Genomic DNA, 25,316 nt, shown 5'->3' with positions numbered 1-25,316 from the left:
CATCTCTACTAAAAATACAAAAATTAGCCAGGGGTGGTGGTAGCCGCCTGTAATCCCAGCTACTCAGGAAGCTGAGGCAGGAAAATTGCTTGAACCTGGGAGGCAGAGATTGCAGTGAACTGACGTCATGCCACTGCACTCCAGCCTGGGCAACAGAGACTCTGTCTCAAAAAAAAAAAAAAAAAAAAAAAAAAAAAAAAAAAAAAATTACTCTTTGCATGTATAAAGCAGAGATACGGTACATATGCAGCATATCTATGGTATTAAAATTTATGGGGGACTCTATTAGAAAAAAAGTCTAAAAAGGCTGGGGATATAATGGAAAAAAGCTTTCGAAAAACAATTAGAAGTCCAACCTCTTGGTCCCATGCATTTCCCCTAACTAAAATCATTATGCTATTTCAAAATATCCTGTAGCATTTTTGGTATATGGAAGGAAGCTTTTTTTTTTGTTAAATAAGAATGGAATAAACATCTATATATATAATGAAATAACATCTATAACTCAGAGTAAGGCTAACAAACTTATGACCAGCTCTAAAAACTCATTTAGTTTCCAAGAGGAGACATCCTTAGAAACTGACACTGTTAGAAAAATCAACATTTATCCAATCATAATTAAAAGTATAATTTAACATCTATATTAAGAATTACGTATTTGAGGCCATAGGCTGGCACTGGCACCTGAATTCTAAAATTACCACTTAAGATTCAGAATAGAATCTTTTTATATGGAATAGAATCTGCAGTCTTTTTATAAAGCATTCCCTTTGTTTACACTATTACTGTCACAGTGATACCCACTTACTATATTGTACTAAGAAACACTACTCTGTCATTATGAAGAAACAAACGATCAAAGATTATAATGTAGTTCTGGAAGATGACACTTTTTCACTATACACAGTATAAAATGGCACTTTATACGGCAGAAACATGCAATGAATTGGCTGTAGAAATATTAATGTAGTTTTAGCTACATCAGAATTCTGTGTAGGTGGTTTACAGTTTGGGAGTCTAATTATTACTCAATGGTATACAGATACAGTAAAGACATCTGAACACACAACATACAATACCACTAGGTAATAACATGGAATTTACAAAAAAAAAAAAAAAAAAAAAAGACTGATGTATAAAGCCTAAGTGTAAGTATGGACTTTATTTTTTAAAAAAAAAGTCTTTTGAGAACTACAAATTACAAAGTAAAAGCAGATCACTACGTAGAAATCTAGTGAATACACATTTTGTCTGTGCATGAAAAACTTTATCAAAGTTATTCATTTAACAAATTCACCCCATTCACAACAATCAGTTATAATATTCTTTTTAAGGTTCTATACCTTTATTTCAAATTATATTACATGTTATTCCCTCAAAATGAACTTTTAAATGACAAACTTTTGGCTCATAAGAATGGCACCTTCAAAAGGGGCGATTTCCACTCAGTCTCTGGTGGCATTATTCCAGGCTAGTTTCACCAGTTAAAAACTTTCAAAATGTTCACTTTTAACACAAAGTCTTCCCATAAAAAATGTGGCTACATTTTCCCCCCAATGACTACATACATAGATGGGTAGCAGCAAGAAAAGATGAAAATGAAAAGGCAGCCATTAAAATAAATGGATCAATTGTATACCAAGAAGTATCTGGCTCATGGCAATTAAAAAATGGCAACTAGGGTATGTTAATAGCCAGAGGCTTGAGTCATTACTGAGTATGTTAAGAGAACGAAGCCAGTCCAGTATGACCGAGTAGGAATATATAATTGTCATTGCACTTCATTTGTTATAGCAAATACTCTAAGACAATAGGAAATCTAAGCTATATCTAGATTCCCAATTAGAACATGCTGACCTTTAACATTTTCAACAATTTCTACTGGGTTTAGTACATCAGTCCTTTTCTTCACTCAAACTCCGTTATGAGTTCTTTCCCATCAATCTAAGTGTATTCTGTGCATAAAATACCTTAAATGTTAAGACTTTTCTAAGGTTCATTTGAAAATGGCTGTATGAAAAGAATACCCATTTGTTTTGCCTGGAAAGATACAAACTAAATGCATAAGTTTCTCAAGGGGAAAAAGCTCAACTTTCTTCTTCCCATTATGATTTCCTAAACTTCTCAAGTCTGTTCTCCATGGCTTCTCTAAGGATGAAACCCAGAGAGCAAACAATTGAGCTTTAGGACATCTGGAGTTAAAAATGCAAAAAAAAAAAAAAAAAAGTTAACATGCAAGCAATGGTCCACATACTCAAGATTCATGTTAAATGAATTCGATTATTACATATGGGGTTTTCATTGATGAGTAGGGCTCCGGGCATGCCATATTATCACACAAATCATTGCCTTTTGAGACTTTGGATACTTTTCCAGTTTAATTTGCAAACAGAATTTTTTTAACAAATTATTTTTTAACCAAATCATATCTTGAAAACTGTTTATAGAAAACCCAGGGAATAAAGTGAACTGTTCATTGTGGAAGTCCTTAAATTACATTATTACAGTAGAAAATACAGGAGGTAGAAGATAACTGAAAAGACTAATGCAACATTAGATTCAAATCTATAGCTCCTGTAGCTACTTAAAACATGGTTTTAGAAACTAAACCCAACATTTCCAGCAACCATAGAAACAGTTAAAATAAAATTTGCCATGAAAGCCCTTATATCATGCTTGATACAGGGAGGTAGGAAGATGTAAGAACCAGGACACATGAGACATGACATTTTATCTACAACTCCTGTTTGCTTTACTGAGGGTGTAGTTTCAAAATTCAGTCACCTTCTTCAGTTTCAGATTCAGATTCTAGAATAGGGGAAAAAAGCAAACATTATATATCAGAAAGCAAAGTACCCATTTATAACTTCAAAGCTTTTTTAAGATAAGAGTCTCCCTCTTTCCCACAGGTCACAGTGCAGTGGTACCCTCTTGGCTCACTGCAACCTCTGCCTCCAGGGTTCAAGTGATCCTCCCACTTCAGCTTCTCGAGTAGCTGGGACTACAGGCGCCCACCACCAAAACTGGCTAATTTTTAAATTTTTAGTAGAGACAGGGTTTCCCATGTTGGCCAGGCTGGCCTCAAACTTCTGCCTTCAAGTGACCTGAATGCCTCAGCCTCCCAAAATGCTAGGATTACAGGTGTGAGACACCACACCCAGCCTCCATATAACTTTGAAGCTGTTAAGGAATTTTATTAATACCCTATTTAGATGAGGGAGATATTCAAAAGCATTCACTTGGAAATCCCAAAATCTGGCTGGGTGCAGTAACATCTGTGATCCCTGCACTTTGTGAGGCTGAGGCAGGAGGGCTGCTTGAGCCCACGAGTTCAAGACCAGCCTCGGCAACATAGTGAGACCCTGTCTCTATATTTTTAATTACAGAAAAGTAAAAAAAAAGAAATCCACAAATTTATAAACATTAAATATTCTCAAAAATTTCCATTTCACCAAAAACATTTACTATTATGGCTGAGCCATAAATATACTATAATAATTAAACTCTAGCTTTTGCCACCTGCCTTATAAGTTAACAAAAATCTCTACTCCAGGTACAAAGTCGCATTAGAAAGAAGGAAGCACATGTGAAGATATATTATGGCCACATTAAAATTAGCATTATCAAACAAACACAGGAAAATCCTTACCTTCTTCTGCATTTTTGAGCCATTCTACAAACTTTTTCATTTGCTCAAGGAAAACACTCTTCCCCTTCGCAACATGTGCATCTTTATACCACTTCAAAATGGGCTCTTCACTCAGGACTTCAGCTGGAAAGAAAACTCACTGCATTAGGGGAGTTTTAATATACTCTACTCAGACAGAGTTAGAACAATCACCTAATGTGCAAATGCCTGCTTAGCAAACAAACTGCTGAAAAGTTAAAAACATCCACGAGAACTGGAGGATAGAATAATGCATGTGTGCACACCAACTACACTCAACAGGATCAAGGCTGGTCTGATTAGTGCAGAATTTCAAAGTGTTATGACCAACTGCAATGGATTTTCTCCCAACAGAGGTCTCGTCTTTACTAACCACTAGACCAGGTTTCTAAAATTGGGATCAAGAGAAAAGGGAACGATAACTGAAATTGGGGTTGCTATAGAAGCACTCTGAACTGGTCTTGAAGGACTACTGAAAGTCAACACTGGGTGGGAGGGTAAGATGAACAGAAGCAGGATTCACACAGGCTGAAAACTCCAGAGCTATGACTATACAGAGCTAAGACTACAGGACCCGGTTTTTGTTTTTTTTTGGAAACAGGGTCTCACTTGTTCCCCAGGCTGCTGGAGTGCAGTGGCACAATCTTGGTTCACTGCAGCCTTGACCTCCTAGGCTCAAGCGATCCTCCTACCTCAGCCTTCTGAGTTGCTGGGACTACAGGCTTGCGCCACCATTGCCTGGCTAATTTTCTAATAGAGACGAGGTCTCCTTATGTAGTCCAGGCCGGTCTTGAACTCCTGGGCTCAAGCGATCCTCCTGCCTCAGGCTCCCAAAGTGTTAGGATCACAAGTGTGAGCCATCGAATCTAGCTGAACTTTGGGGAACATACAGCTGGTTAGAGTATGAGGCAAAGTTTGAGGACGCATAATGATGGCTTTGGATTTCATACTTTAACTTGTGAATAGGGTTTAGATGTTTTAAACAAATACCAGTGCACTAAAAAGCACCCAATTTAATCAGGGGTGACTCATAACTAGAAGTAAAATATTTCAGGCAGCTGATGTCCAGATAACTCATCATTTGGATCATTTTGTATTTACAAGGATTTTTATTAAATGTTATTTACAAAATTCAAAATCTAAATTACCTTTATAAAAAAGCACCACTATTTTCTGGAAGGCTTTCATGAAATGAATGTTGTCATAGCAATACTCCTGAATCTTCAGTAACAGAGTCAGCTCAGACTGACCTTGAGTAGTAAAGGCAGCAAGTAGAGGGCTGTATTGCTGTTAAAGGAAGGGAGAGAAGATTCAGTCATTAATTACAAATAACCGTCCATTACAAAACTCCTACAATACAGACAATACAGAACTTAACTCATCTTTTATAATCACTACAAACTATAGCTCATTTACCAGAAATTTTAAAAAGACGTGAGCCGCAGTGGCTTACATCTGTAATCCCAACACTTTGGGAGGCCAAGGAGGTGGATCACTTGAGGTCAGGAGTTTGACAGCAGCCTGGCCAACATGGTAAAACCTTGTCTCTACTAAAAATACAAAAATTAGCCAGGCACTACTTGGGAGGCTGAGGAGGCAGAACCGCTTGAACCGAGGAGATGGAGACTGCAGTGAGCTAAGATCACATCACTGCACTCCAGCCTGGGTGACAGAGTGAGACTGTCAAAAAAAAAAAAAAAAAAAAAAAAAAAAAAAAAAACCCAAAAAAACCAGAAAATTGACTTAAGTAGCTAAGTAAAATAAACAATACTATACCAAGTAGTCCAAGTAAATGTCAAACAATATTAGTATTTTCCAATACCTGCTTCAAAAACAAACGTCTAATTACAGGCTTAAGTTCCTTTTCATCATGTTTTTTTTTTGAGACAGGATCTCGCCGTCACCCAGGCTCTGTCTGACAAAACCATCGTAAGCTCACTGCAGTCTTGATCTTAAGGGCTCAAGCGATCCTCTGCCTCAGCCTCCTGAGTAGCTGGAACTACAGGCATGTGCCACTATGACTGGCTTTTTGTGATTTTTAGTAGAGATGAGGTCTCACTATGTTGCCAGGCAGGTCTTAAACTGAGCTCAAGCAATCCTCCCGCACTGGCTTCCCAAAGTGCTGGTTTTACAGGTGTGAGCCATTATGCCTGGCCAGGCCATATTCTTGTTTTTAATCTGTGAACCACAGACCAATTCAGAGGATTATCCTCAATAGTTAATGTTACTATTTGTCTATTTACTGGTGGGCCATCCCCAGGAACCACAGGATGCAATAAATCCTCTTTAAAAAGTATAGTCACAGTTCACTGATCCCCACATAAAAGCAGAATAGTTTGTTTTGTCAAGGCATGGTTCTAATACCTTCAAGTGCTTGATGGCTTGCTCTGCTACAAGCTCCTCTTTTTTGTTCCATTCCACAGTGCTCATTACACTTGACCAGACTATTCCAATGACAACTGGTTCTGGGATGTTGTTTTTTTTCATCTCCTCCTTGACATATAAAATTATCTGCAAAATAATCCAAATTTAGTAACAGAAGTCAGTTTTGATTATGTACATACTTCACACATCAAGTTTAGACCTTTAAGAAAAACGTAACAACTCCTTTTCCATGCAACTGGCAACCACATGTGTACCACATAGAAAGAGACCTTTAGAACTGAAAGATGCCCTGAGCTCCAGTCCCTTACATTTCTGGGCCTCAGTCAGGCACTAAAGAAGCATATGCAAAAGACTGAGGCAAAGTTCCAGTATAACATCCTTACTATTAACTCAATCTCATCCTAGTGAAATAAGTTCCTCAAATTAGTGAAAATCTCTATGCTAGAAGCTTAGCCATAAAAAGACAGTTTAAACAAAAACTTACATCCTTAAATGGATCACCACGGGACATCTGTTCTTGAAGTTCTTTCTGGAGCTCCTTACGAGCTCCAATGGTTTGCTGATTCCGAACATATTCTGAAAGCTCTTTCAAGCCTGCCTCAGTAAAATACTTTGTAAAGTGTTCAACACTTTGCTTATTGGCAGGAAAGAGTTCCTAAAAGAAGAATTTATCTGGTTAAACTTTCTTTAAATCAGATTTAACACTTTCTTTTCAGTCTTAAAATGAGAAATTTCTCTCATTTACACCTGCTGGCAAGAATGGGAAGAAAAGTTACAAACCATCAGTCTGTTATCCATGCTGACTTTCCGAAGACTTGCAGCTACTGCATTGATATCTTTTTCGTTTATCCATGATTTAAAGAGCTTTACAGCAAAAGCTGCTGAAACTCCTGTAAAAGAAAATAGCTTACTTAACAGAAGTACCTTCCTGGTTTCAATCACTGTATCCCCCTCTATATCCTTCCCTTCATACTTCAATCACATGGGATTACGGACTTTCCTCACAAACTTAACCCTGAACTTTCCTGGGCCACAGTTTTATCACTTCTCCAATTTCCCTAGTCTACACCATTTGCGAATTGTATATTCTTGGCCAAGTTACTTAAAGTGTTTTCTAAAGTATAAATTGAGGGCAATAGTCTCTACACTTGACAAGGCTGTTGTGAGAATTACACTAAGGCAACTTAAATACTACTGTAAGCAGTTTAAAAAAAGCTTCAAAAAAAAAATTACTGTACAGAATAATCTGACAATTGGAGCCAAACAGGGAGTTGATTTTCCCTTCCAGCTTGACATTTTCCCCAACATCATTTTCTCCAAGTCTCCCTATTGGTATTAATCTCTTCTGGAGTTCCCACAACATTTCTCATTGTATTCGCATTACATGTAACAACATTTTGTCTAAATCTGGTTATCTATTGTATTCCTAAAGAAAACCATTAAACCTGGATGCCAAAGGTATTCATTAAATGTCTAGTGAATTAGACTGAACTTATTAAATTTAAGGCTGGTTAATAAACGAAGACTTTCACAGAAGTCACATCTATGAACAGTAAACCATGCTCTTACCCACCCCACTCTGAGTCAACTAAAGACCATCCTTTAAGGTTGATTACCTTCTTTAACCAAATTCTCATTATAAAGGCTATTAAGAATGGACGCATTAAGTGTTCCATTAGCCAGAAGAACACCAGTCAACATAGCCAGCTTGTTCCTCTCCGACTCTGAAAAACCCTTTAAGAACAGCAGCAGCTGTAAAAAGTAAAACAGTTAAGGGTTAAAACAGCAATTACATTACATTAAGAGAAACAGTAAAGCATGTTACACTGGCTACTGGTTCAACACGTGGGCTCTGGGATCTAACCATCCAAGTTTACATCTAAGCTACAATACTCATTAGCTGAATGATCGGCAAGTTACTCAACCTCTGCACCTCACATGTAAAATGTGGATGATAAAACTTGCCTCACAGGGTTTTTATAAACATTAAGTGAATTAGTATCGAACAGTGCCTGGTCATTGATAAACGCATCAGGTTTTCTGGGCATCTATATGCAATATTGGGCCAGGCGTGCTGGCTCATGCCGATAATCCTAGCACTTTGGGAGGCCGAGGGCAGATAACTTGAGGCCAGAAGTTCAAGGCCAGCCTAGCCAACACGGTGAAACCCTGTCTCTACTAAAAATAGAAAATTAGCCAGGCATGGTGGTACATGCCTGTAATCCCAGCTACTCAGGAGGCTAAGGAACGAGAATTGCTTGAACCCAGCAGGCGAAGGCTGCAGTGAGCAGAGACTGAGCCACTGCACTCCCAGCCTGGGAAACAGAGTGACACTCCAAAAAACCAACCAACCAACCAAACAAAATTACCCCAAATCTGTGGGAGAATTAGGATTTAACATTCCCTCCTTCTAACCCTATTTTTTTCTTTTCCACAAAGTACCTTATTCCTCATACCTTTTTTACTTCATCTTCAAAACCTTTCTCCAGGTATTTGTAGCGCCTGATTAACTTGTTAAAAACCTATGAAGAACATGAAATGAATTCAGTAACTTCATATACTTCTAGAATAGCAAAGTAGTAAACCTTTCACTGGATATAAGTTTATGAGCTGTTTATACCAGCTTGAGAAGAATTTCTAGTGACACATAAGAATGTCCAGGTTAGATGTACTTTAATTCTTTGCTTAAAATAATACAAACATAACTACATATGAAACTTTCCAATGAGATCTTGATTAAAAAGCTAATCAGCTCACAACTTATTTAACTTTAAAAATAAATATATGCAGATAAACTAGAGAAATCACAATACGAAAATGACTTTTTTAGCTTGACATTTTTCTTAAAAATTGAGTAATTTCAGGACAAATAGGAACAGGAGAGTTAATTTCATTTTTCCCTATTTTATTCACCTTAACACATCTTAAGTTTCTAATTCATCCCGTTGCACCAAGAACAGTCTCCCTAAAATTTAAAATCAAATTCCTTCAACTTTCTAACCACAACTCTTAAAAGTAGAATATTCCTCAAATATACCACATGGATAGTAGCTAACTGAAAACAATTATGTTAAGTTTCATTTACCTGAGCAAATGCTTGCATGGTCTCTAGGTCTTCTTGGGCTGCAAACACGCAGACATCTGTACGCATCATGTCATCTGCCAGTGTACCACCTGGGGCTAAAGTTGGATAAAATCAAAATACAACACAAGGAAAAAAATCACTCCATTTTAACAAGTTTGCCAAATAGTTCATATTCTAGAGTCTCCATAATCTCCATACACTATACCTTTCTAAATTATTAAGCCCACAAACCCCAGACACTTACCCAGCATTCCACCAGCCACCAGAATGTCAAAGAGTGTTTCTGCATATCGACGGTAATCAAGTTTTGCTCCAGAAGCATCAAGAAACTTAGCTACTGCTTCCAAATCAGTACCGGTTTCAGTTAAGCCTTGAATAATACAGTCTTGAAACTGAGTAGGGTCAAACCTCTCTTTTTCATCTGGGGAGACAGGAGACCCAAAACATTTAGTTTTAAAAGATTTACCAAAATGTCACAAAACTATCACCTTATGAAGATGTAATTGTTAAACAAGTTAAATTCACATCCTTTACATGTTTCCCCTCTGCAAGTGCAAGACAAGATGGCCCACTCACAAGAACTGTGCAACTTTTCAAACAATTTCACAAGTGAGCTAAATGTGCTAGTGTCTTGTGCTCCTACTGCCATGAGGCAATTTCTACTGGGAATGCCCTCCTACTGCCTCTTGGCTTTTCCAAAATTTAGGCCATCCTCTAACAGATAAATTTTATTACTTTCAGTTTTCCCTGGACACTGGAGCTCTTGATCCTTTTCTTTAAATGTTCATAACAATAAACAACAAAAAAATTGAACCACTCCTTTGGCATTTATGAAGGTGAGCTTTACAAAGTACATTTAATGAACACCCAATATGACAGAAACTATATTAAGCATTTACTTTAATCCTGTTAACAACTTTGTGAGGCAGATTTTTCCTATTATTCAGAAGGAAAACTGAGAGAGAAATTAGGTAATCGAGAGATGATACTGTGTTGTGTAGTAGTTCAGAGCATGGGCTCTGGAGTTAAACTGCCTGATTCAAATCCTGATCACCATTTAACCGCTTGAATTCCAGCAAACAGTCTCATTCGCCATGCCAGAATCCCCCTACTGTAAAATGGGGATAAGAACAGCTATCCCATAAAGCTGTTGTGAATACTACATGACATTAATAAAACAGAAAGCTCCCAGACCATAGCCTTGTGCACATACCTGACCTTTACTGAGTTGCTTTCACACACTCCATAATAGGGTTTTGCTTTCCCAATCTAGGCTAGATGGTATCTTAATTTTCACACAGTACTAGGGTGACAAATACCTCTGTGTGTCCAGCACTTTCCTGGTTTTAGCACTGAAAGTCTTGTGTCTGGAAACTCCCTCAGTCCCAGACAGGGATTGCTGTATACCCTACCCAGTACCCTAACCATCAACAGCCAGGCCATGAATGATCTGTATCTGGAACTGGGGAAGCGACATCTCCCCCAATGCTAATAATAATAATAATGATAAAGCTACTTGCTATTATTTATATCAAGGCAACATCAGTAATCCACATATTCAAGAGATACACTTTCCCATTTTACTGTCAAACTGTTCTAGTTTACAACTGCTCCTTAAGAAAATTTACCAACTAAGGTCGGGCGTGGTGGCTCACACCTGTAATCCCAGCACTCTAGGAGCCCGAGGCGGGCGGATCATAAGGTCAGGAAATCGAGACCATCCTGGCTAACACAGTGAAACCCCGTCTCTACTAAAAAAAAAAATACAAAAAACTAGCCGGATGTAGTGGCGGGCGCCTGCAGTACCAGCCATTCGCGAGGCTGAGGGAGGAGTGGCCTGAATCCGGGAGGCGAAGCTTGCAGTGAGCCGAGATCCCGCCACTGCACTCCAGCACTCTAGCCTGGGCGACAGAGGCAGACTCTGTCTCAAAAAAGAAAGAAAATTTACCAGCTAAATCTAAATGAATCTGCAAAGACTAGAATCAAATCACACTTTGGTCTCCCCACCACTACTACAAGGGGACAGACAGCCTATGATTAGCGATTTTAAAATTCTACAATATATATCTCAAAATGTCTGCTACTTAACACAACTTATAACCAGTAGCTGACCCAGTTCTTCATTTCCTCAAAACCACCTGTAAAATAAGGTTAATATGCTTTTGACCAATAACATTAAAAATATATGAGACTACATCTTATTTAACTTTATATCACTAGCACAGCACTTTGCTACAGAATTCAACATTCAGCTAAGTACACCCGAATGCAAAAAAAATAGTAATATAATTCTAATACTTTTCTAAGTCTGTATTTCAAAAGACATTACAATGTGAATCCTGTTCCACAATTAACTTCCATGGGTGAAGTCTGAGTTTTCTCTCACAAATCTTCACAAAATCTGGGTGACTACATTAGGAGTTCTCCTTTTATAAATTAACATCTTTGCTCATTTTAGTTTGCTTAAATAAGACTGCTTGCTAGTGAAAACAGAGCCCTTATTTTTGTTTTAAAAAGTATTTTACCTTCACACTAAAAAGAATATTCATTAACCGGCTTAGAGATACATTGATACTAAAAATTAAGGCTTGAGCAGTAAAGCAGTAGAAATACTAAAGGTGTATGTGAATGGCAGTCAACGAGAAATTCAAGTTTCTTTCTGGTGTCTTCTCTTGAGGCTTTAGTACTATGCAAGTGCCCGTCAGAGGAGGCAAGATACACAAGATATTCTGGAGGTTTGAAGAGACATCGAAACATAAATATTTACCTCTTTTTCTAGTTTTAAAACGCTGGCCTGATAGCGTTGGCTTTTGCTGCTTTTGATTATTCATAAAAGACACCCTAGGAAAGGAGAAATAAAGCCTTAATTTCAGTGCCATAATATTAATTTTTAAAATAAAGCATCAAACCTTAGTATAATCACTTATGAATCAAATGGAACACGCACTCTCAGCTTGGTGAAAGCACAAAGAATTACCCTCACTTGAATCAAATGTACGCCAAAATCTGCATTTCTCTCTACAAGAAACCCTTCAAATTAGTATTGCGAACTACACTTTTAGGCGACATTGTAATGCTACAGTGATCACCCATCATAAACCTAATTGTTCAGTTTCCTCCACATTCTTCTTTACATTCACTTACGTCTTCCACGACCACTAGGCATCGCAGAACGCAAAGGGAGATTACCACCATAGTCAGGAGGCATCCAAAATGTGTATGCCAATTCTAAAACACTGTCAAAAGGTGAACCCCTTCTTCTGATGGGCCTGGTTATATATAGGCAGCACCACCCTGCCCTAGGTCATGCCTGTGACCGCAACAGCGGCCGCCTTGCACCACTCAGGCCTGCAAAATTAACAGCCAGCCCAGCCTCCTTCGCCCATATCCCACAGTCCCAGCCTCCTCCCTGGGCACGTGTCTCCCAATCCGCACCCTTCCCATGCCTCCCGCCCAGGACCCCATTGGCCACAGCGGGGCGCCGTAGGGTCCCGGGGCTCCTTCTCCACTGACCCTGCCGCCTGCGGTGGCGGCCGCCGCAACGAGTGGACCACAGGTACTGAGGCGCTTTGCGCCGGGGCCCCAGCCGCCCCGTACATCCGCCCGCCCTCCAGCGAAAGCAGCGGCGGAGGCGGCGGCCGCAGTGGTGGTGGCAGCCCCTCCGCCCCGCCCGCCGGAAGCCCCCACGCGTACATCACCCAACAGAGGCCACGGTGGCTTTGTTAGCTAGGCCGGGCACGGCCCGGAGGGAGCCCGGCTCGGCCACTGCCTTCGCCACCAGCGCCGCGGCGAGCACCCGCACCCCACTTCCCGACCCGGGCCGCCGCCGCCCCTCGGCCTCCCTGCCGAAGCGGCGGCCTTTCAGGCCCTGGATCCGGCCCGGCCTCAAGTGGCGGCCTCCGTTCGGGCCCATCCAAGCCGGGCCGCATTCAGCCCGCCGCCTCCCTCGCCCTCTGCCCAGCCTCCACGGCCCGCAGCGTCCGCCCGGGGTGAGCGGGGCGCCGCGTCTCACCGAATTTAAGGCGAAGAAGAAAGAGCCAGAAATCCCCGATGTAGCGGCAACTGCGGCGGTGTCTCCTCTGCGACCGGAACTAACGCCAGGAGGAGGAGGGAGAGGTGCCACCCCCGCCCGGACCGCTGTCCTATCGCGAGATTTCTTCCCCTTGCCCCACCCCCCCCCCCGCCCCGCCCCGCCCTCATCGTGGCCTGTCGCTTCCGTCTTTTCCATTCCGCGCGGATTAGGGTGAGGGACCGGGAGAGGGGAGGGGAGAGACGTTTCAAGGCTTCTTTATTCCCTTACTGGGTTCCACGTCTCCTGGACAGGTGTCCTAGACTAGCTTATTTTTCTTCCGCCGCTGCGTCGTCCGCCCTCCTAACACACGGAGGGGTTGGAAGAGCGGAGCCGGCCCCCACCGGTCTCGAAGTTGGACGCGTCCTCCTGGAGTCACTCCCCGCCGGCCCCCTCCTCCAGCGCCGGAAGTCGAAGCCCGAGGGCGGGGGCGCTCGGGTTGTGCGGGGGCGGAGGCCGGTGGCTGGCATGGGGGCGTGGCTTGGGGAAGGAAGTCACACCTCGCCTCCGCCCTGACCGGGATGGGCGGAGCTCGCTCCAGCTGAGTTGCCTGCAGGGCGACTTTGCATTGAGGGGCTGTCTCGTTGTTCACCGCCTCCTGTAGGAGTGAAGAGGACACAGGCCGAGGATTCAGAAGGGGAAATTCTGTCCTCCAGCCGCGGTCCCCGTGCCCTGCAGCGGTTGTGTCCCGAGTGTGGTGGCTATGGGGACTTGGAGAGCATCAGAATCCCTTGGAGGGCTTGTTAGAACAGACTGCTGGGCACCTCCCGTGGTTTCTCATTCTGTGGGCCTGGTGTGGAACCCATGAATGTGCATTTCCAACAAGTTCTCTGTGATGCTGCTGCTGGTCCACACCTTGAGAACCCCTCAGAACAGGCTATGTCATCAGGGAGCTGGGGTACGATCAGATAAGATAGTGCGTGTGAAAAACACTGGACGTGTGCAGATAGAGATGCACAGCGCCTCCAGGATGTAGCCCCATGTTTTTATTCACTGTACGGTAGTTTACTTCTCTCCAGTTGCTTCCTCACTGGTAGGAGGAGAGTGGCTTCTCTTCCCTAAACTTTTTGATAAAATAGTTTACTTCTTTTCCTTAATTAACTATATGACCTCTACCCCCACCCACCCCCCACAACTTCATGGAAGATTACTTTCTCAGCGTTCTTTCCTGAAATTATTGCCAAACCCAGTGATTCTTTCATTCTTCACCCTCTTTGCCTCCTCTGAGCATTGAGTGTTACGTCTCTCCTTGAATCCTGGCTCCAGCTATCCTGGTTACGCTCTGAATGTGGCTTCGCACGGTATTTGCTGATCTTTTTTCTACTGACACCTTTTCTCTCTGCATACTTTCTTCCGTGGCAGTCTTATACATTCTCAAGGATTTAACATTTACTCCACTTAAAAGAGTTCCAAGATCATCTACTGAATCATTAAGCAAATATTTGTTAACTCCAGGCTCTATGCCCTTCCAAGTTCAGGCAACAGCAGTGGGAAGGAGGCAGGAAACAAACTGATCTGTTGGAGGAACCTCAAGAAGCTGGTGTGACTGGGAGGGCAGTGGGGAGCAGAGGGAAGTGGCCGGAGTCGGATCTCTTAAGTGTCTAGCCCCATCCTTTCTCCCAAGGCTCCAGTCCACACTATCTGGCATCTTCACTTCATGGCTGGTTTAACACTATCAGTGCTGTCGATTGCTCTTCCCCGAGAACTGTATTTTTCACATCTGAAGTTCTGTTAAAGGACAACGTTTCACAAATAAAAATGATAACTAATATGCACCTGTATGTATCAGGCACTCTTCTAAGCACTTTATATAGTAACCCCATTTGATCCTGAAAACTACCCTATAATCTAGACACTATTATTAGTCCCATTTTACAGATGGAAAAAACCGAGGCATCGAGGTCAAGTAACTTGTCTTAAGATCATAGAGCTAGTAAATGGAAGAGCTCCAGTTGAAGCCAGGCAGTCTAGCTTCACCATTATAATGCACTGCCTCACCACCAAGATCTTATTTATTCATTCAGCAAATATTTATTCAGCTAGAGGCCAGTAGAGATAGTGACACGTCAGGCCTATGGCCTCACAAAGCTTATCTTCTATTTTTGCCACGTTTTAAAATTGCATCATCTTTCCCCAGTACCACCTTGATTTAGGCATCTATTACCCCTAACTTAATGGGACTTTTGCAATAACTTCCTAACTCTACCATCCCCTTTCTCAACATTGCCAGAACAATCTTCTCAACTGCAACCTGAATCATTTCTCTTCACTGTTTAAATGCCTCTGTTTATACCCAGGGATAGCTCTGACCAATGTTTTTTGCCTTTACTTCCCATCACATTTTTGGTTCTTAACCTGCTATTACCATCCATTGTGGGGTATGTAGCAAATGATTTTTGACTAAAAATGGTTATTAAAGTAAGCAGATTATTTTCTTTAACTTGTAAAGTGTATTAAAGGTTTTCCTGAACTCCTGGCCTCAAATAATCCTCCCACCTTGGCCTCCTAAAGTGTTGCGGTTACAGACCACGCCCTGCCACTTATCTTTTCTCTGCTTTTGGGTGCACCCATGGGAATAGGTACCGTGCAGCTAGCAGGGGAAATGTTTGTAAATCGTATTATGGTAGAAAAAGTTTCCAAACAATTGAACTTCATGCTTTGGTCAGACAGGACATGTCATGTCTTGACCTTTCTTGAGATGTCCTTCCCTCATTTTCCACTGTCAAAATCCTACTTATTGTTTCAAGCCTCATCTCAACTACTGCTTTTTTCCCTTAAGCCTTTCTTAGTCATGGATGTGAACCCATTCCTTCTTTGTAATTGGGACTGCAGGGATGAGCAACTGTGTCTGCTATTTTTTTTTTTTTTTTTTTGCTGATGATGGTGATGATAGGGTTTTGCTTTGTTGCCCAGGCTGGTCTCAAACTCCTGGCCTTACGTGAGCCTCCCGCCTCAGCCTCCCAAAGTGCTGAGATTGTAGGTATGAATCACCACGCCTAGCCTTGCCCAGTTTTATGGTGGTTTTGGGAAAAGGATATGCTGATCTCTTCACTCTGCCATTGCTGTGAATCCCCCTTAGTACTTTTGGGTTTTAAAATGTTGAACTACTTAAAAAGAAAGATGCTAAGTGCAACATGTGAATGTGATACTGCTTTTAACTTCATTGATGGAAACGGATACCTAAGTGTTTCTTTTTCAAAAGCAAGCAACAATAGGTTTTTATTCCTAACGACTAGAAGAATGTCAAGGGCCTGTTTTGAAAAGCACATTGTTACCCTTGAAAAATGAGCTGGGGAAAGTATTTATTCCTATGCTTTGAGTCTTGTAGAAGCTTGCAGAACATCCTATGAACCTGGCTTAAATTGTAGCATATTTATATGAAATAGTTCTAGATACACACACCTATATATGTATGCATATATTTATGTATGTATGTGTGACTGGAAGTATTTTCATAGGCGCCACAAAATTTTTACAATGAAAAAGCTTTGAGGTACAATGAGCTTTTAAATAATGTCATTTTAGATTTAAAAAAGTGTTAAATATCATTCACTTGCTACAAATCTCATATATACCATTTATTTTACTTGCTGCATAGAATGATTTTAATAGTTATAATTAATAATATTTGACATAATCAAGATGAAAATAAAAATAAGCACTGCTTAGTTACATTAACATTTTGGTAATATTTGATAAATAAATACCGTCTTTTAGCAAATACACTCTATTATTTAGATTTTAGATTTTTTTTTTTTTTTTTTTTTAAATAGAGACAGGATCTGGTTATGTTGCCCAGACTGACCTCCAACTCATGGACTTAAGCATTCCTCCCACCTTTGCCTCTCCAAATGTTGGGATTATAGGCGTGAGCCACCACACCTGGCCTCAGTTTTTGAATAGGCCAAAATAATCGGGAGGCTTAGGGATTCAAGACATTTGGCATACATGCATTTTCTGTTTCTCTCCCCTCTCAACATCAGAATAATGACAGGTTAAAGTGAAAACTCTTTGCTCCTGTAAAGTGCTTATTCAGAATATAGTTTGAGGTGAGTTGCCAAATAAGTGATATTTGGGTTGATTTAAATATGTGCATTCTAAGTTATATAGCATTCAAGACATTCATTAAAACAAAGCAAAATAAAAACCAACAAGAGAACAGTGTGATGGCATGTGGTATATTAGCTATAGGATTGTTTAGAAAAAACTGTTTATTTCTTATTATTAATAGTTCATATCTCATAGAATATTACTGCAGAACTGAAGAATAAGAAATGTTACTGAGGACACCAGATCCAAACATCTGTGTGTTGGAAAATTATCTCCAATGCATAGCTATTTCCTTGGCATATTTAGATGGCCATCTTTCTTTGATGTCTTTTTTTAAACCTACATTTCATTTTTTGGGAGCCTCAGTGTGATGGAATTTTTTTTTTTTTTTTAGATGGAGTTTCTTTGTTGCCCAGGCTGGTGTGCAGTGGTGGGATCTCGGCTCACTGCAACCTCGCCTCCCGGGTGCAAGCGATTCTCCTGCCTCAGCCTCCCGAGTAGCTAGGATTACAGGTGCGTGCCACCATACGCATCTAATTTTTGTATTTTTAGTAGAGACGGGGGTTTCACCGTGTTGGCCAGGCTGGTCTTGAACTCCTGACCTCAAGTGATCCACCCACCTTGGCCTCCCAAAGTGCTGGGATTACAGGTGTGAGCCGCCACGCCCAGCCGATGGAAAGTTTTTATCTAAGATGAAAAAGCAATTAAACTAAATAGAACTTAATTGCTGCCTTATTGCTATTATTAGTAGTACTACTGCTATTACTTGGTATGTACTACTATTTGTAGTAATAGAGTGGTCACAGTAGACATTAAATTTATAGAGGATGTTACCGTTTACAAAATATTTTCACGTGCATTTTATAATTCTTCACAGACACTTTGTGAGAAAGTAAGGCTGCCTTACTTTGTGAGAAAGTAAGGCTGCCTTGCTTTCAGAGCAAGCTAACTATAGATAGAATTGATGATCATTAGTCTTCCAGAAGAAGGCCATGGACTACCATTAAGTAAACTTAATGTCAATTTATGTGATAAGAAAAAGTGGAACCTTTTTTCTAATGATCCATTTCAGGTCCTACTCTTAAAAAGCAGTCTTGGAGGATTTCCCAGATCTTTCTGGGATAAAATTAGTTTTCTTTAAAAAAGCAGTTTCATTTTCCAGAACTTAACCAGTATAGAAGGCTTTAGCATCAGGGAACATTATACAATAAGGCTTGCCCAGCACAGAGATTCTTAGCACTAGGTGACTATAGTAAGCACTAAAATGAAATTATCTGGTAGTTCTCTATACCTGTGCTTTGAATTCAACTCACATTTTTCAATACCTAAATTCCATGAAGAACTTTCAGAACCTAAGCTTGTTAGGCCGTTCTTGCATTTCTATAAAGAAATACCTGAGACCGGCGCAGTGGCTCACGCCTGTAATCCCAGCACTTTGGGAAGCGAAGGCAGGCGGATCACGAGGTCAGGAGATCGAGACCATCCTGGCTAACATGGTGAAACCCCGTCTCTATTGAAAATACAAAAAATTAGCCAGGCGTGGTGGCATGCGCCTGTAGTTCCAGCTAGTCAGGAGGCTGAGGCAGGAGAATCGCTTGAATCCAGGAGGTGGAGGTTGCAGTGAGCCAAGATCACGCCACTGCACTCCAGCCTGGGCGACACAGCGAGACTCTGTTTCAGGAAAAAAAAAAAAAAAGAAGAAGAAGAAATACCTGAGGCTGGGTAATTTATAAAGAAGAGAGGTTTAATTGACTTATGGTTCCGCAGGCTGCACCAGTGTGGCACCAGCATTTGCTTCTGGGTCAGGGCTTTGGGAAATTTACATTCATGGCAGAAAGTGAAGTGGGAGGAGGGACATCACATGGCGAGAGTGGGAGCAAGTGAGAGTGAGGTGGGAGGTGCCACGCACTTTTAAACAACCAGATCTCTCGGGATTTCAGAGTGAGAACTTACTACCAAAGGGATGCTGCTAAACCACTCATGAGGGATCCGCCTCCGTGATCCAATCCCCTCCCACCACACCCTACCTCCAACATTGGGAAATACATTCAACATGAGATTTGGGAGGGGAGAAACATCCAAACCATATTACCAGGTATAAAGGTCTATAAAATAACATTAAGAACATTGGGGTTTCATGACTTCAGAAATTTTAAGAATTTCTTGCCTAGGAAGAACAATGTACAAGCAACAGATTTAATTGCCTTTGAGAAATGCTTTTGGTGAGAACTCTTTAGGAAGGACTCTGCCTTTCCTTATGTGCCTGGTGTGCTGTAACGGAGGCCCAAAGACGGTCATGATGCTTGTGTCCTGCACTGTCCAGCGAGGGAGAAGGCAAATACCATCACGAATGTATTATACAAGATGCTATTAGAATATGGAAAAGGGAGTGACCAACTCCACAGGGTTGAGAAGAAAGGGGTTTCCAAAGGATTGAATAGGAAGCATCTTCTTGGCAGAAGAGAAGAGGTTGGTCAGATGGGGCAGAGGGAGGTAGGAGCAGCGTGTGGAGCAGCCTGAAATGTAACTGTCACATTCTAGAAGAGGGAGCAGCTTGCTGTGTATGGTATAGGGTGTTATGTGTATCTGTGTATGTGTATGTTGGAGCAGGGATGGCAAAGATGAAGAGGGGGTTAGCTTTAGAAGGGCTAAGATCCCATCCTAAGGAGTTTGGTCTTCATCTATGTTCTGCTTTCTATGTGGTAATTTACTTTAAAATGCTTAAGAAATTCAGTGTAAACTATATGATGTATTTAAACATAAGTTAACTTTTTTTCTATACTGTAGGTAGCATCAACTTGCACTCTAGGTGTAGTTAATTAGCATTTCATGAATCCAAATCATGAATCCACACTTCAAAATTGGTTACCTACACATTTCAAGTAATTTTCCAAGAGTCCATTTTAAGGTTTTATTCATTGGTATAGTGGATGTTAGAAATAAGATACGTGGTTGGCTAGAAAGGTTATACTTGCTTTATGAACCTCATGTGAGGAAAGTGGAGGACTCCAGCAAGCAATGCTGGCAGCAGCCTCCAGATGTGGATTGCTACTGGTTCTGAGTACTCTCCTCCCAGAGGGTGCTGTCACTGGCCCAACTATTATAGAAGGGGAGATGATTCTGCTGTCAGGCTGTTGTGTCCTCTCAGAGTGAATCTGTCATGTGAGATGTTTGACCTACCTCTAACTTTTAGTGGGGGCTGTGGATATTTATGAAGAGAACCTGCCAATTGCTGTGTTGGTCAATTGTCTGACTGCCTTAGATCACTGTGTGACAATCTGGTCAGTAGTGGAGACCACTAGAGATTATCTATATGATACCAGCAGACTGTCAATATTATAGAAAAATTACTCTGGGGAAGGGGAGCGTTGGTGAGCTGGAGGATAAGACCCTGTTGGATTCCATTTCAACTAAGTCAATGTAACCCTCTGACAACTTGCTTTTCGTATACTTGCTTTTCTTTCTCTTCCCTCTATGGATTCTTAAACTACCCAGATTAGGCCAGGTGCAGTGGCTCACACCTGTAATCCCAGAGCTTTGGGAGGCCAAGGCAGGAGGATCACTTGAGGTCAAGAGTTCAAGACCAGCATGGGCAACATGGTGAGACTCCATCTCTACTAAAAATTAAAAAATCAGCTGTGCATGGTGGTGTGCACCTGTAATCCTAGTTACACAGGAGGCTGAGGCAGAAGAGCTGCTTGATCCCAGGAGTTTGAGGCTGCAGTGAGCTATGATGGTGCCAGTGCACTCCAGCCTGGTTGACAGAGTAAGACCCTGTTCCAAAAACCCCCCCAAAACAAAAAGTACCCAGATTCTGGCATTGCCCCTTTGGGTGGTATATCAGGAGAGGGTAGGGGTGGGCAGCAGGATGTGGGAATTTTGAAAAAGCTCCTAAAGTGGTTCTGATAGATCTACTCTTGCTTCTTCCAGGGATAGATAATTTAGGAGTGGGAAGAAGAACATTAGGGCTAAGGAGAAGAGGACTGGATTGTGTGTATGTGTGTGTGTGGTATTTCCTTAATTTTTGTGGATTATTAGCAACTTGTGGAGATTGAAAAATGTGCTCTCAAACTTTGATTTATTTACTTTTTGGATAAAAATATAAATTAACTATTGGTAGCAATGGTGTTTGAGAGGCTTTGGGAGGAGTATATTTTCATGATACTTATCTGGATAAGCTTGGAGGACATTTACATTTCAACAAATTCTTGAGCACAAGGAACAAAGAAACCAAAGAAATGGAAAAAGGTCTTAACTAAATCGTTACAGGCTCTGTTCTTGTTATAATCACTAAAAGGAAAAAAAAGGAAAAGAAAGAAGTTTATCCTTTTTTTTTTCAATTTTTTAAATTGTGGTAAACATACATAATCTAAACTTTACCATTTTAACCATTTTAAAATGTACAGTTCAGTGTTATTAAATATATTTATAATGTACAACTGTCACCACCATCCATCTCTGTAGCTCTTTTCATCTTGCAAAACAAACCTTATACCTGTTAAACAATAACTCTGATTCTCCCTCCCCACATGCTTGGCAACCACTATACCGTTTTCCATCTCTCTGATTTTACTACTTTAAGGTTTTTGTATAAATGGAATCATACAGTATTTGCCCTTTTGTGACTGGCTTATTTCATTTAGCAAGGTTCATCAGGGTTCCTCAAGGTTTGTCTATGTTGTAAGCTTGTGTGAAAATTTCCTTCCTTTGGAAGGATATTATTTGTATAATATATACCACATTTTCCTTATCCGTTCCTTCATTGATGGACACTTGGGTTGCTTCCACGTTTTAGCTATTGTGAAACATGCTGCTGTGAACATGGGTATGTAAATATCTTATTGAGACCTTGCTTTCCATTCTTTTGCTATAAACATAAAAGAAATGAGCCGGGTGTGGTGGCACACGCCTGTAATCCCAGCACTTTGGGAGGCCGAGGTGGGTGGATCACCTGAGGTCGGGAGTTCAAGACCAGCCTGACCAACATGGAGAAACCCCGTCTCTACTAAAAATACAAAAATTAGCCAGGTATGGTGGCTCATGCCTGTAATCCCAGCTACTCGAGAGGCTGAGGCAGGAGAATCGCTTGAACCCGGGAGGCAGAGGTTGCCGTGAGCTGAGATCGCGCCATTGCACTCCAGCCTGGGCAAAAAGAGCGAAACTCTGTCTCAAAAAATAAAAATAAATAAATAAAAAATAAAAGAAATGGAATTGCTGGCCGGGCATGGTGGCTCATGCATGTAATCCCAGCATTTTAGGGGGCTGAGGCAAGCAGATCACGAGGTTAGGAGTTCGAGACCAGCCTGGCCGACATGGTGAAATCCTGTTTTTACTAAAAATACAAAAATTAGCCAGGTGTGGTGGCACATGCCTGTAATCCCAGCTACTTGGGAGGCTGAGGTAGGAGAACTGCTTGAACCTGGGAGGCAGAGGTGGCAGTGAGCCAAGATCGCACCATTGCACTCCAGCCTGGGCCACAGAACAAGGCTTCATCTCGGGGCAAAAAAAAAAAAAAAAAAAAAAAAAAAGAAAAGGAAAAAGAAATGGAGTTGCTGAATCATTGGGCCATCCAATTTTTAATTTTTTGAGGAACTACCATACTGTTTTCCACTGCAGCTGTACCATTTTACATTCCCATCAGCAGTGCACAAGGGTTTCAATTTCTCCATGTCCTGGCCAACACTTTTTATTTTGTGGTCTTTGTTGTTTGTATGCTTTTAAACTTTTATTTTAGGTTGAAGCGTCCATGTGCAGGTTTGTTATATAGGTAAACTCATATCATAGGGCTTTGTTGTACAGGTTGTTTTGTCATTCAGGTGCTACGCCTAGTACCCAATAGTTATTTTTTCTGATTCTCTCCCTCTTCCCACCCTCCACCCTCAAGTAGGCCCCAGTGTCTATGGTTCCCCTATTTGTGTCCATGAGTTCTCATCTCATTTAGCTCCCACTTATAAGTGAGAACATGCAGTATTTGGTTTTCTCTTCCTGCATTAGTTTGCTGAGGATAATGGCCTCCAGCTCCCTTCATGTTCCTGCAAAAGACATGATCTTGTTCTTTTTTTATTGCTGCATAGTATTCCATGGTGTATATGTGCCACAGTTTCTTTATGCAGTGTCTCATTGATGGGCATTGTATTAGTCTGTTCTCACACTACTGTAAAGAACTACCTGAGATTGGGTAATTTATGAAGAAAAGAGGTTTAATTGACTCGCAGTGCTGTAGGCTGTGTAGGAAGCATGGCTAGGAGGCCACAGGAAACTTACAATCATGGCAGAAGGCAAAGGGGAAGCAAGGCACATCTTATGTGGCAGCAGGAGAGAGATAGCACAAAGGGGGAGGTGTTACACACTTTCAAACAACCAGACCTCATGAGAATTCACTATCAACAGAACGGCAAGAGGGAAATCTGCCCCATGATCCAATCACTTCCCACCAGGTCCCTCTTCCAACACGTGGGGATTACAATTTGAGATGAGATCTGGGTGGGGACACAAAGTCAGACCATATCGGGTATTAGGTTGATTCCATGTCTTGCTATTGTGAATAGTGCTGCAGTGAACATTTGTGTGCATGTGTCTTTATGGTAGAATGATTGATATTCCCTTGGGTGTATACCCAGTAATGGGATTGCTGGGTCAAATGGTAGTTCTGTTTTTAGCTTTTTGAGGAATCGCCACACTACTTTCCACAATGGTTGAACTAATTTACACTCCCACTAAGAGTGTGTAAGTGTTCCCTTTTTTCTGCAACCTTGCTAGCATCTGTTATTTTTTGAGTTTTTAATAATAGCCATTCTGACTGGTATGAGATGGCATCTCATTGTGGTTTCGATATGCATTTCTCTAATCCGTGATATTGAGCTGTTTTTCATATGCTTTTTGGCCACTTGTATGTCTTTTGAAAAGTGTCTGTTTACGTCCTTTGCCCACTTTTTTTTTTTTTCTTTTTTTTTTTTTTTTGAGACGGAGTCTCACTCTGTCGCCCAGGCTGGAGTGCAGTGGCTGGATCTCAGCTCACTGCAAGCTCCGCCTCCCGGGTTCACGCCATTCTCCTGCCTCAGCCTCCTGAGCAGCTGGGACTACAGGCGCCCGCCACCTCGCCTGGCTAGTTTTTTGTATTTTTTAGTAGAGACGGGGTTTCACCGGGTTAGCCAGTATGGTCTCGATCTCCTGACCTCGTGATCCGCCCGCCTCGGCCTCCCAAAGTGCTGGGATTACAGGCTTGAGCCACCGCGCCTGGCGTTGCCCACTTTTTAATGGGGTTGTCTGTATGGAGGTTCATCATTAGTTACATTTAGTCAATAGATTATATTTGTTGTAGAATATTAAATTTATTCATTTAAATTGTAAATAAACTATATTCATCAGGTTAATCGCTGTATAAATTATGTAGGCTCTTCTTACATACGGAAGAACCTCAGAGTCCTGTGTTTGTTTATTTTTCCTTTGCTGGCTGCATGTCAGCATCTAACTTTAAGCATATAAACCAAGGAGGGAGGGTGGGAGAAGGGTGTGGGATGAAAAACTACCTATTAGGTACAATGTACGCTGTTTGAGTGATGGGTACACTGAAGTCCCAGACTTCACCACTATACGATTCATCCATGGAACCAAAAACCACTTGTGACCTTAAAGCTATACAATATATAGTGACTCCTATACAATATGTAGTGAGCAGATGTCAAAGATATAGTCAATGAAGGAGCGAGTGTAATAAAGCAAGTTGAAAGGAAGATGTGAAAAACCAATATGGAAAAAAGAACATCAGAATAAGATTGCAGATTGGGAGGAAAAAACCCAAATAAACAACAAAACAAAACTGGTTAATGTCCTAAGGGCAATAAAACTGAAACCTTGGGGGTTTTCTTTTCAACTATACAGCAATTCTTTGTGATTTATCAATGTTTTGCAAGTTAACATCTGTATTATTTCCTATTACAACTATAACAAATTATCCCAAACTTGGTGGCATAAAACAACACAAATTTATTATCTTATAGTTCTGAAGGTCAGAATTCCAAAATGGGTCTCACTGGGCTAAAATCAAGGTGTTAGCAGGG

General features: G+C 41.1%; 1 protein-coding gene across 2 annotated transcripts; it reads right to left on the bottom strand.

Annotated features, from left to right (window-relative positions):
* Nucleotides 1–1,143: 1,143 nt before the first annotated feature.
* On the bottom strand, nucleotides 1,144–13,626 carry BZW1 (basic leucine zipper and W2 domains 1). Of its 2 annotated transcripts, none has more exons than XM_015110702.3 (12): nucleotides 13,438–13,626; nucleotides 11,905–11,978; nucleotides 9,382–9,558; nucleotides 9,138–9,232; nucleotides 8,509–8,574; nucleotides 7,669–7,804; nucleotides 6,833–6,942; nucleotides 6,537–6,707; nucleotides 6,032–6,178; nucleotides 4,816–4,954; nucleotides 3,650–3,772; nucleotides 1,144–2,808 (listed from the first exon to the last, which is right to left on the bottom strand). In XM_015110702.3, the coding sequence occupies exons 2-12, from the start codon at nucleotides 11,966–11,968 to the stop codon at nucleotides 2,777–2,779; spliced, it is 1,260 nt and encodes a 419-aa protein (XP_014966188.1). In that variant the 5' UTR covers nucleotides 11,969–11,978; nucleotides 13,438–13,626; the 3' UTR covers nucleotides 1,144–2,776. The 2 variants fall into 2 exon arrangements, with proteins under 2 accessions (XP_014966188.1, XP_014966187.1); XM_015110701.3 differs by lacking the exon at nucleotides 13,438–13,626 and adding an exon at nucleotides 13,150–13,230.
* Between the last annotated feature and the right edge of the window lie 11,690 nt (nucleotides 13,627–25,316).

This window comes from Macaca mulatta, chromosome 12 (genome assembly GCF_049350105.2).
Source record: "Macaca mulatta isolate MMU2019108-1 chromosome 12, T2T-MMU8v2.0, whole genome shotgun sequence".
NCBI lineage: Eukaryota > Metazoa > Chordata > Mammalia > Primates > Cercopithecidae > Macaca > Macaca mulatta.
Note: the sequence above shows the minus strand (reverse complement) of the source record. Positions and strands in the feature narration are given on the sequence as shown.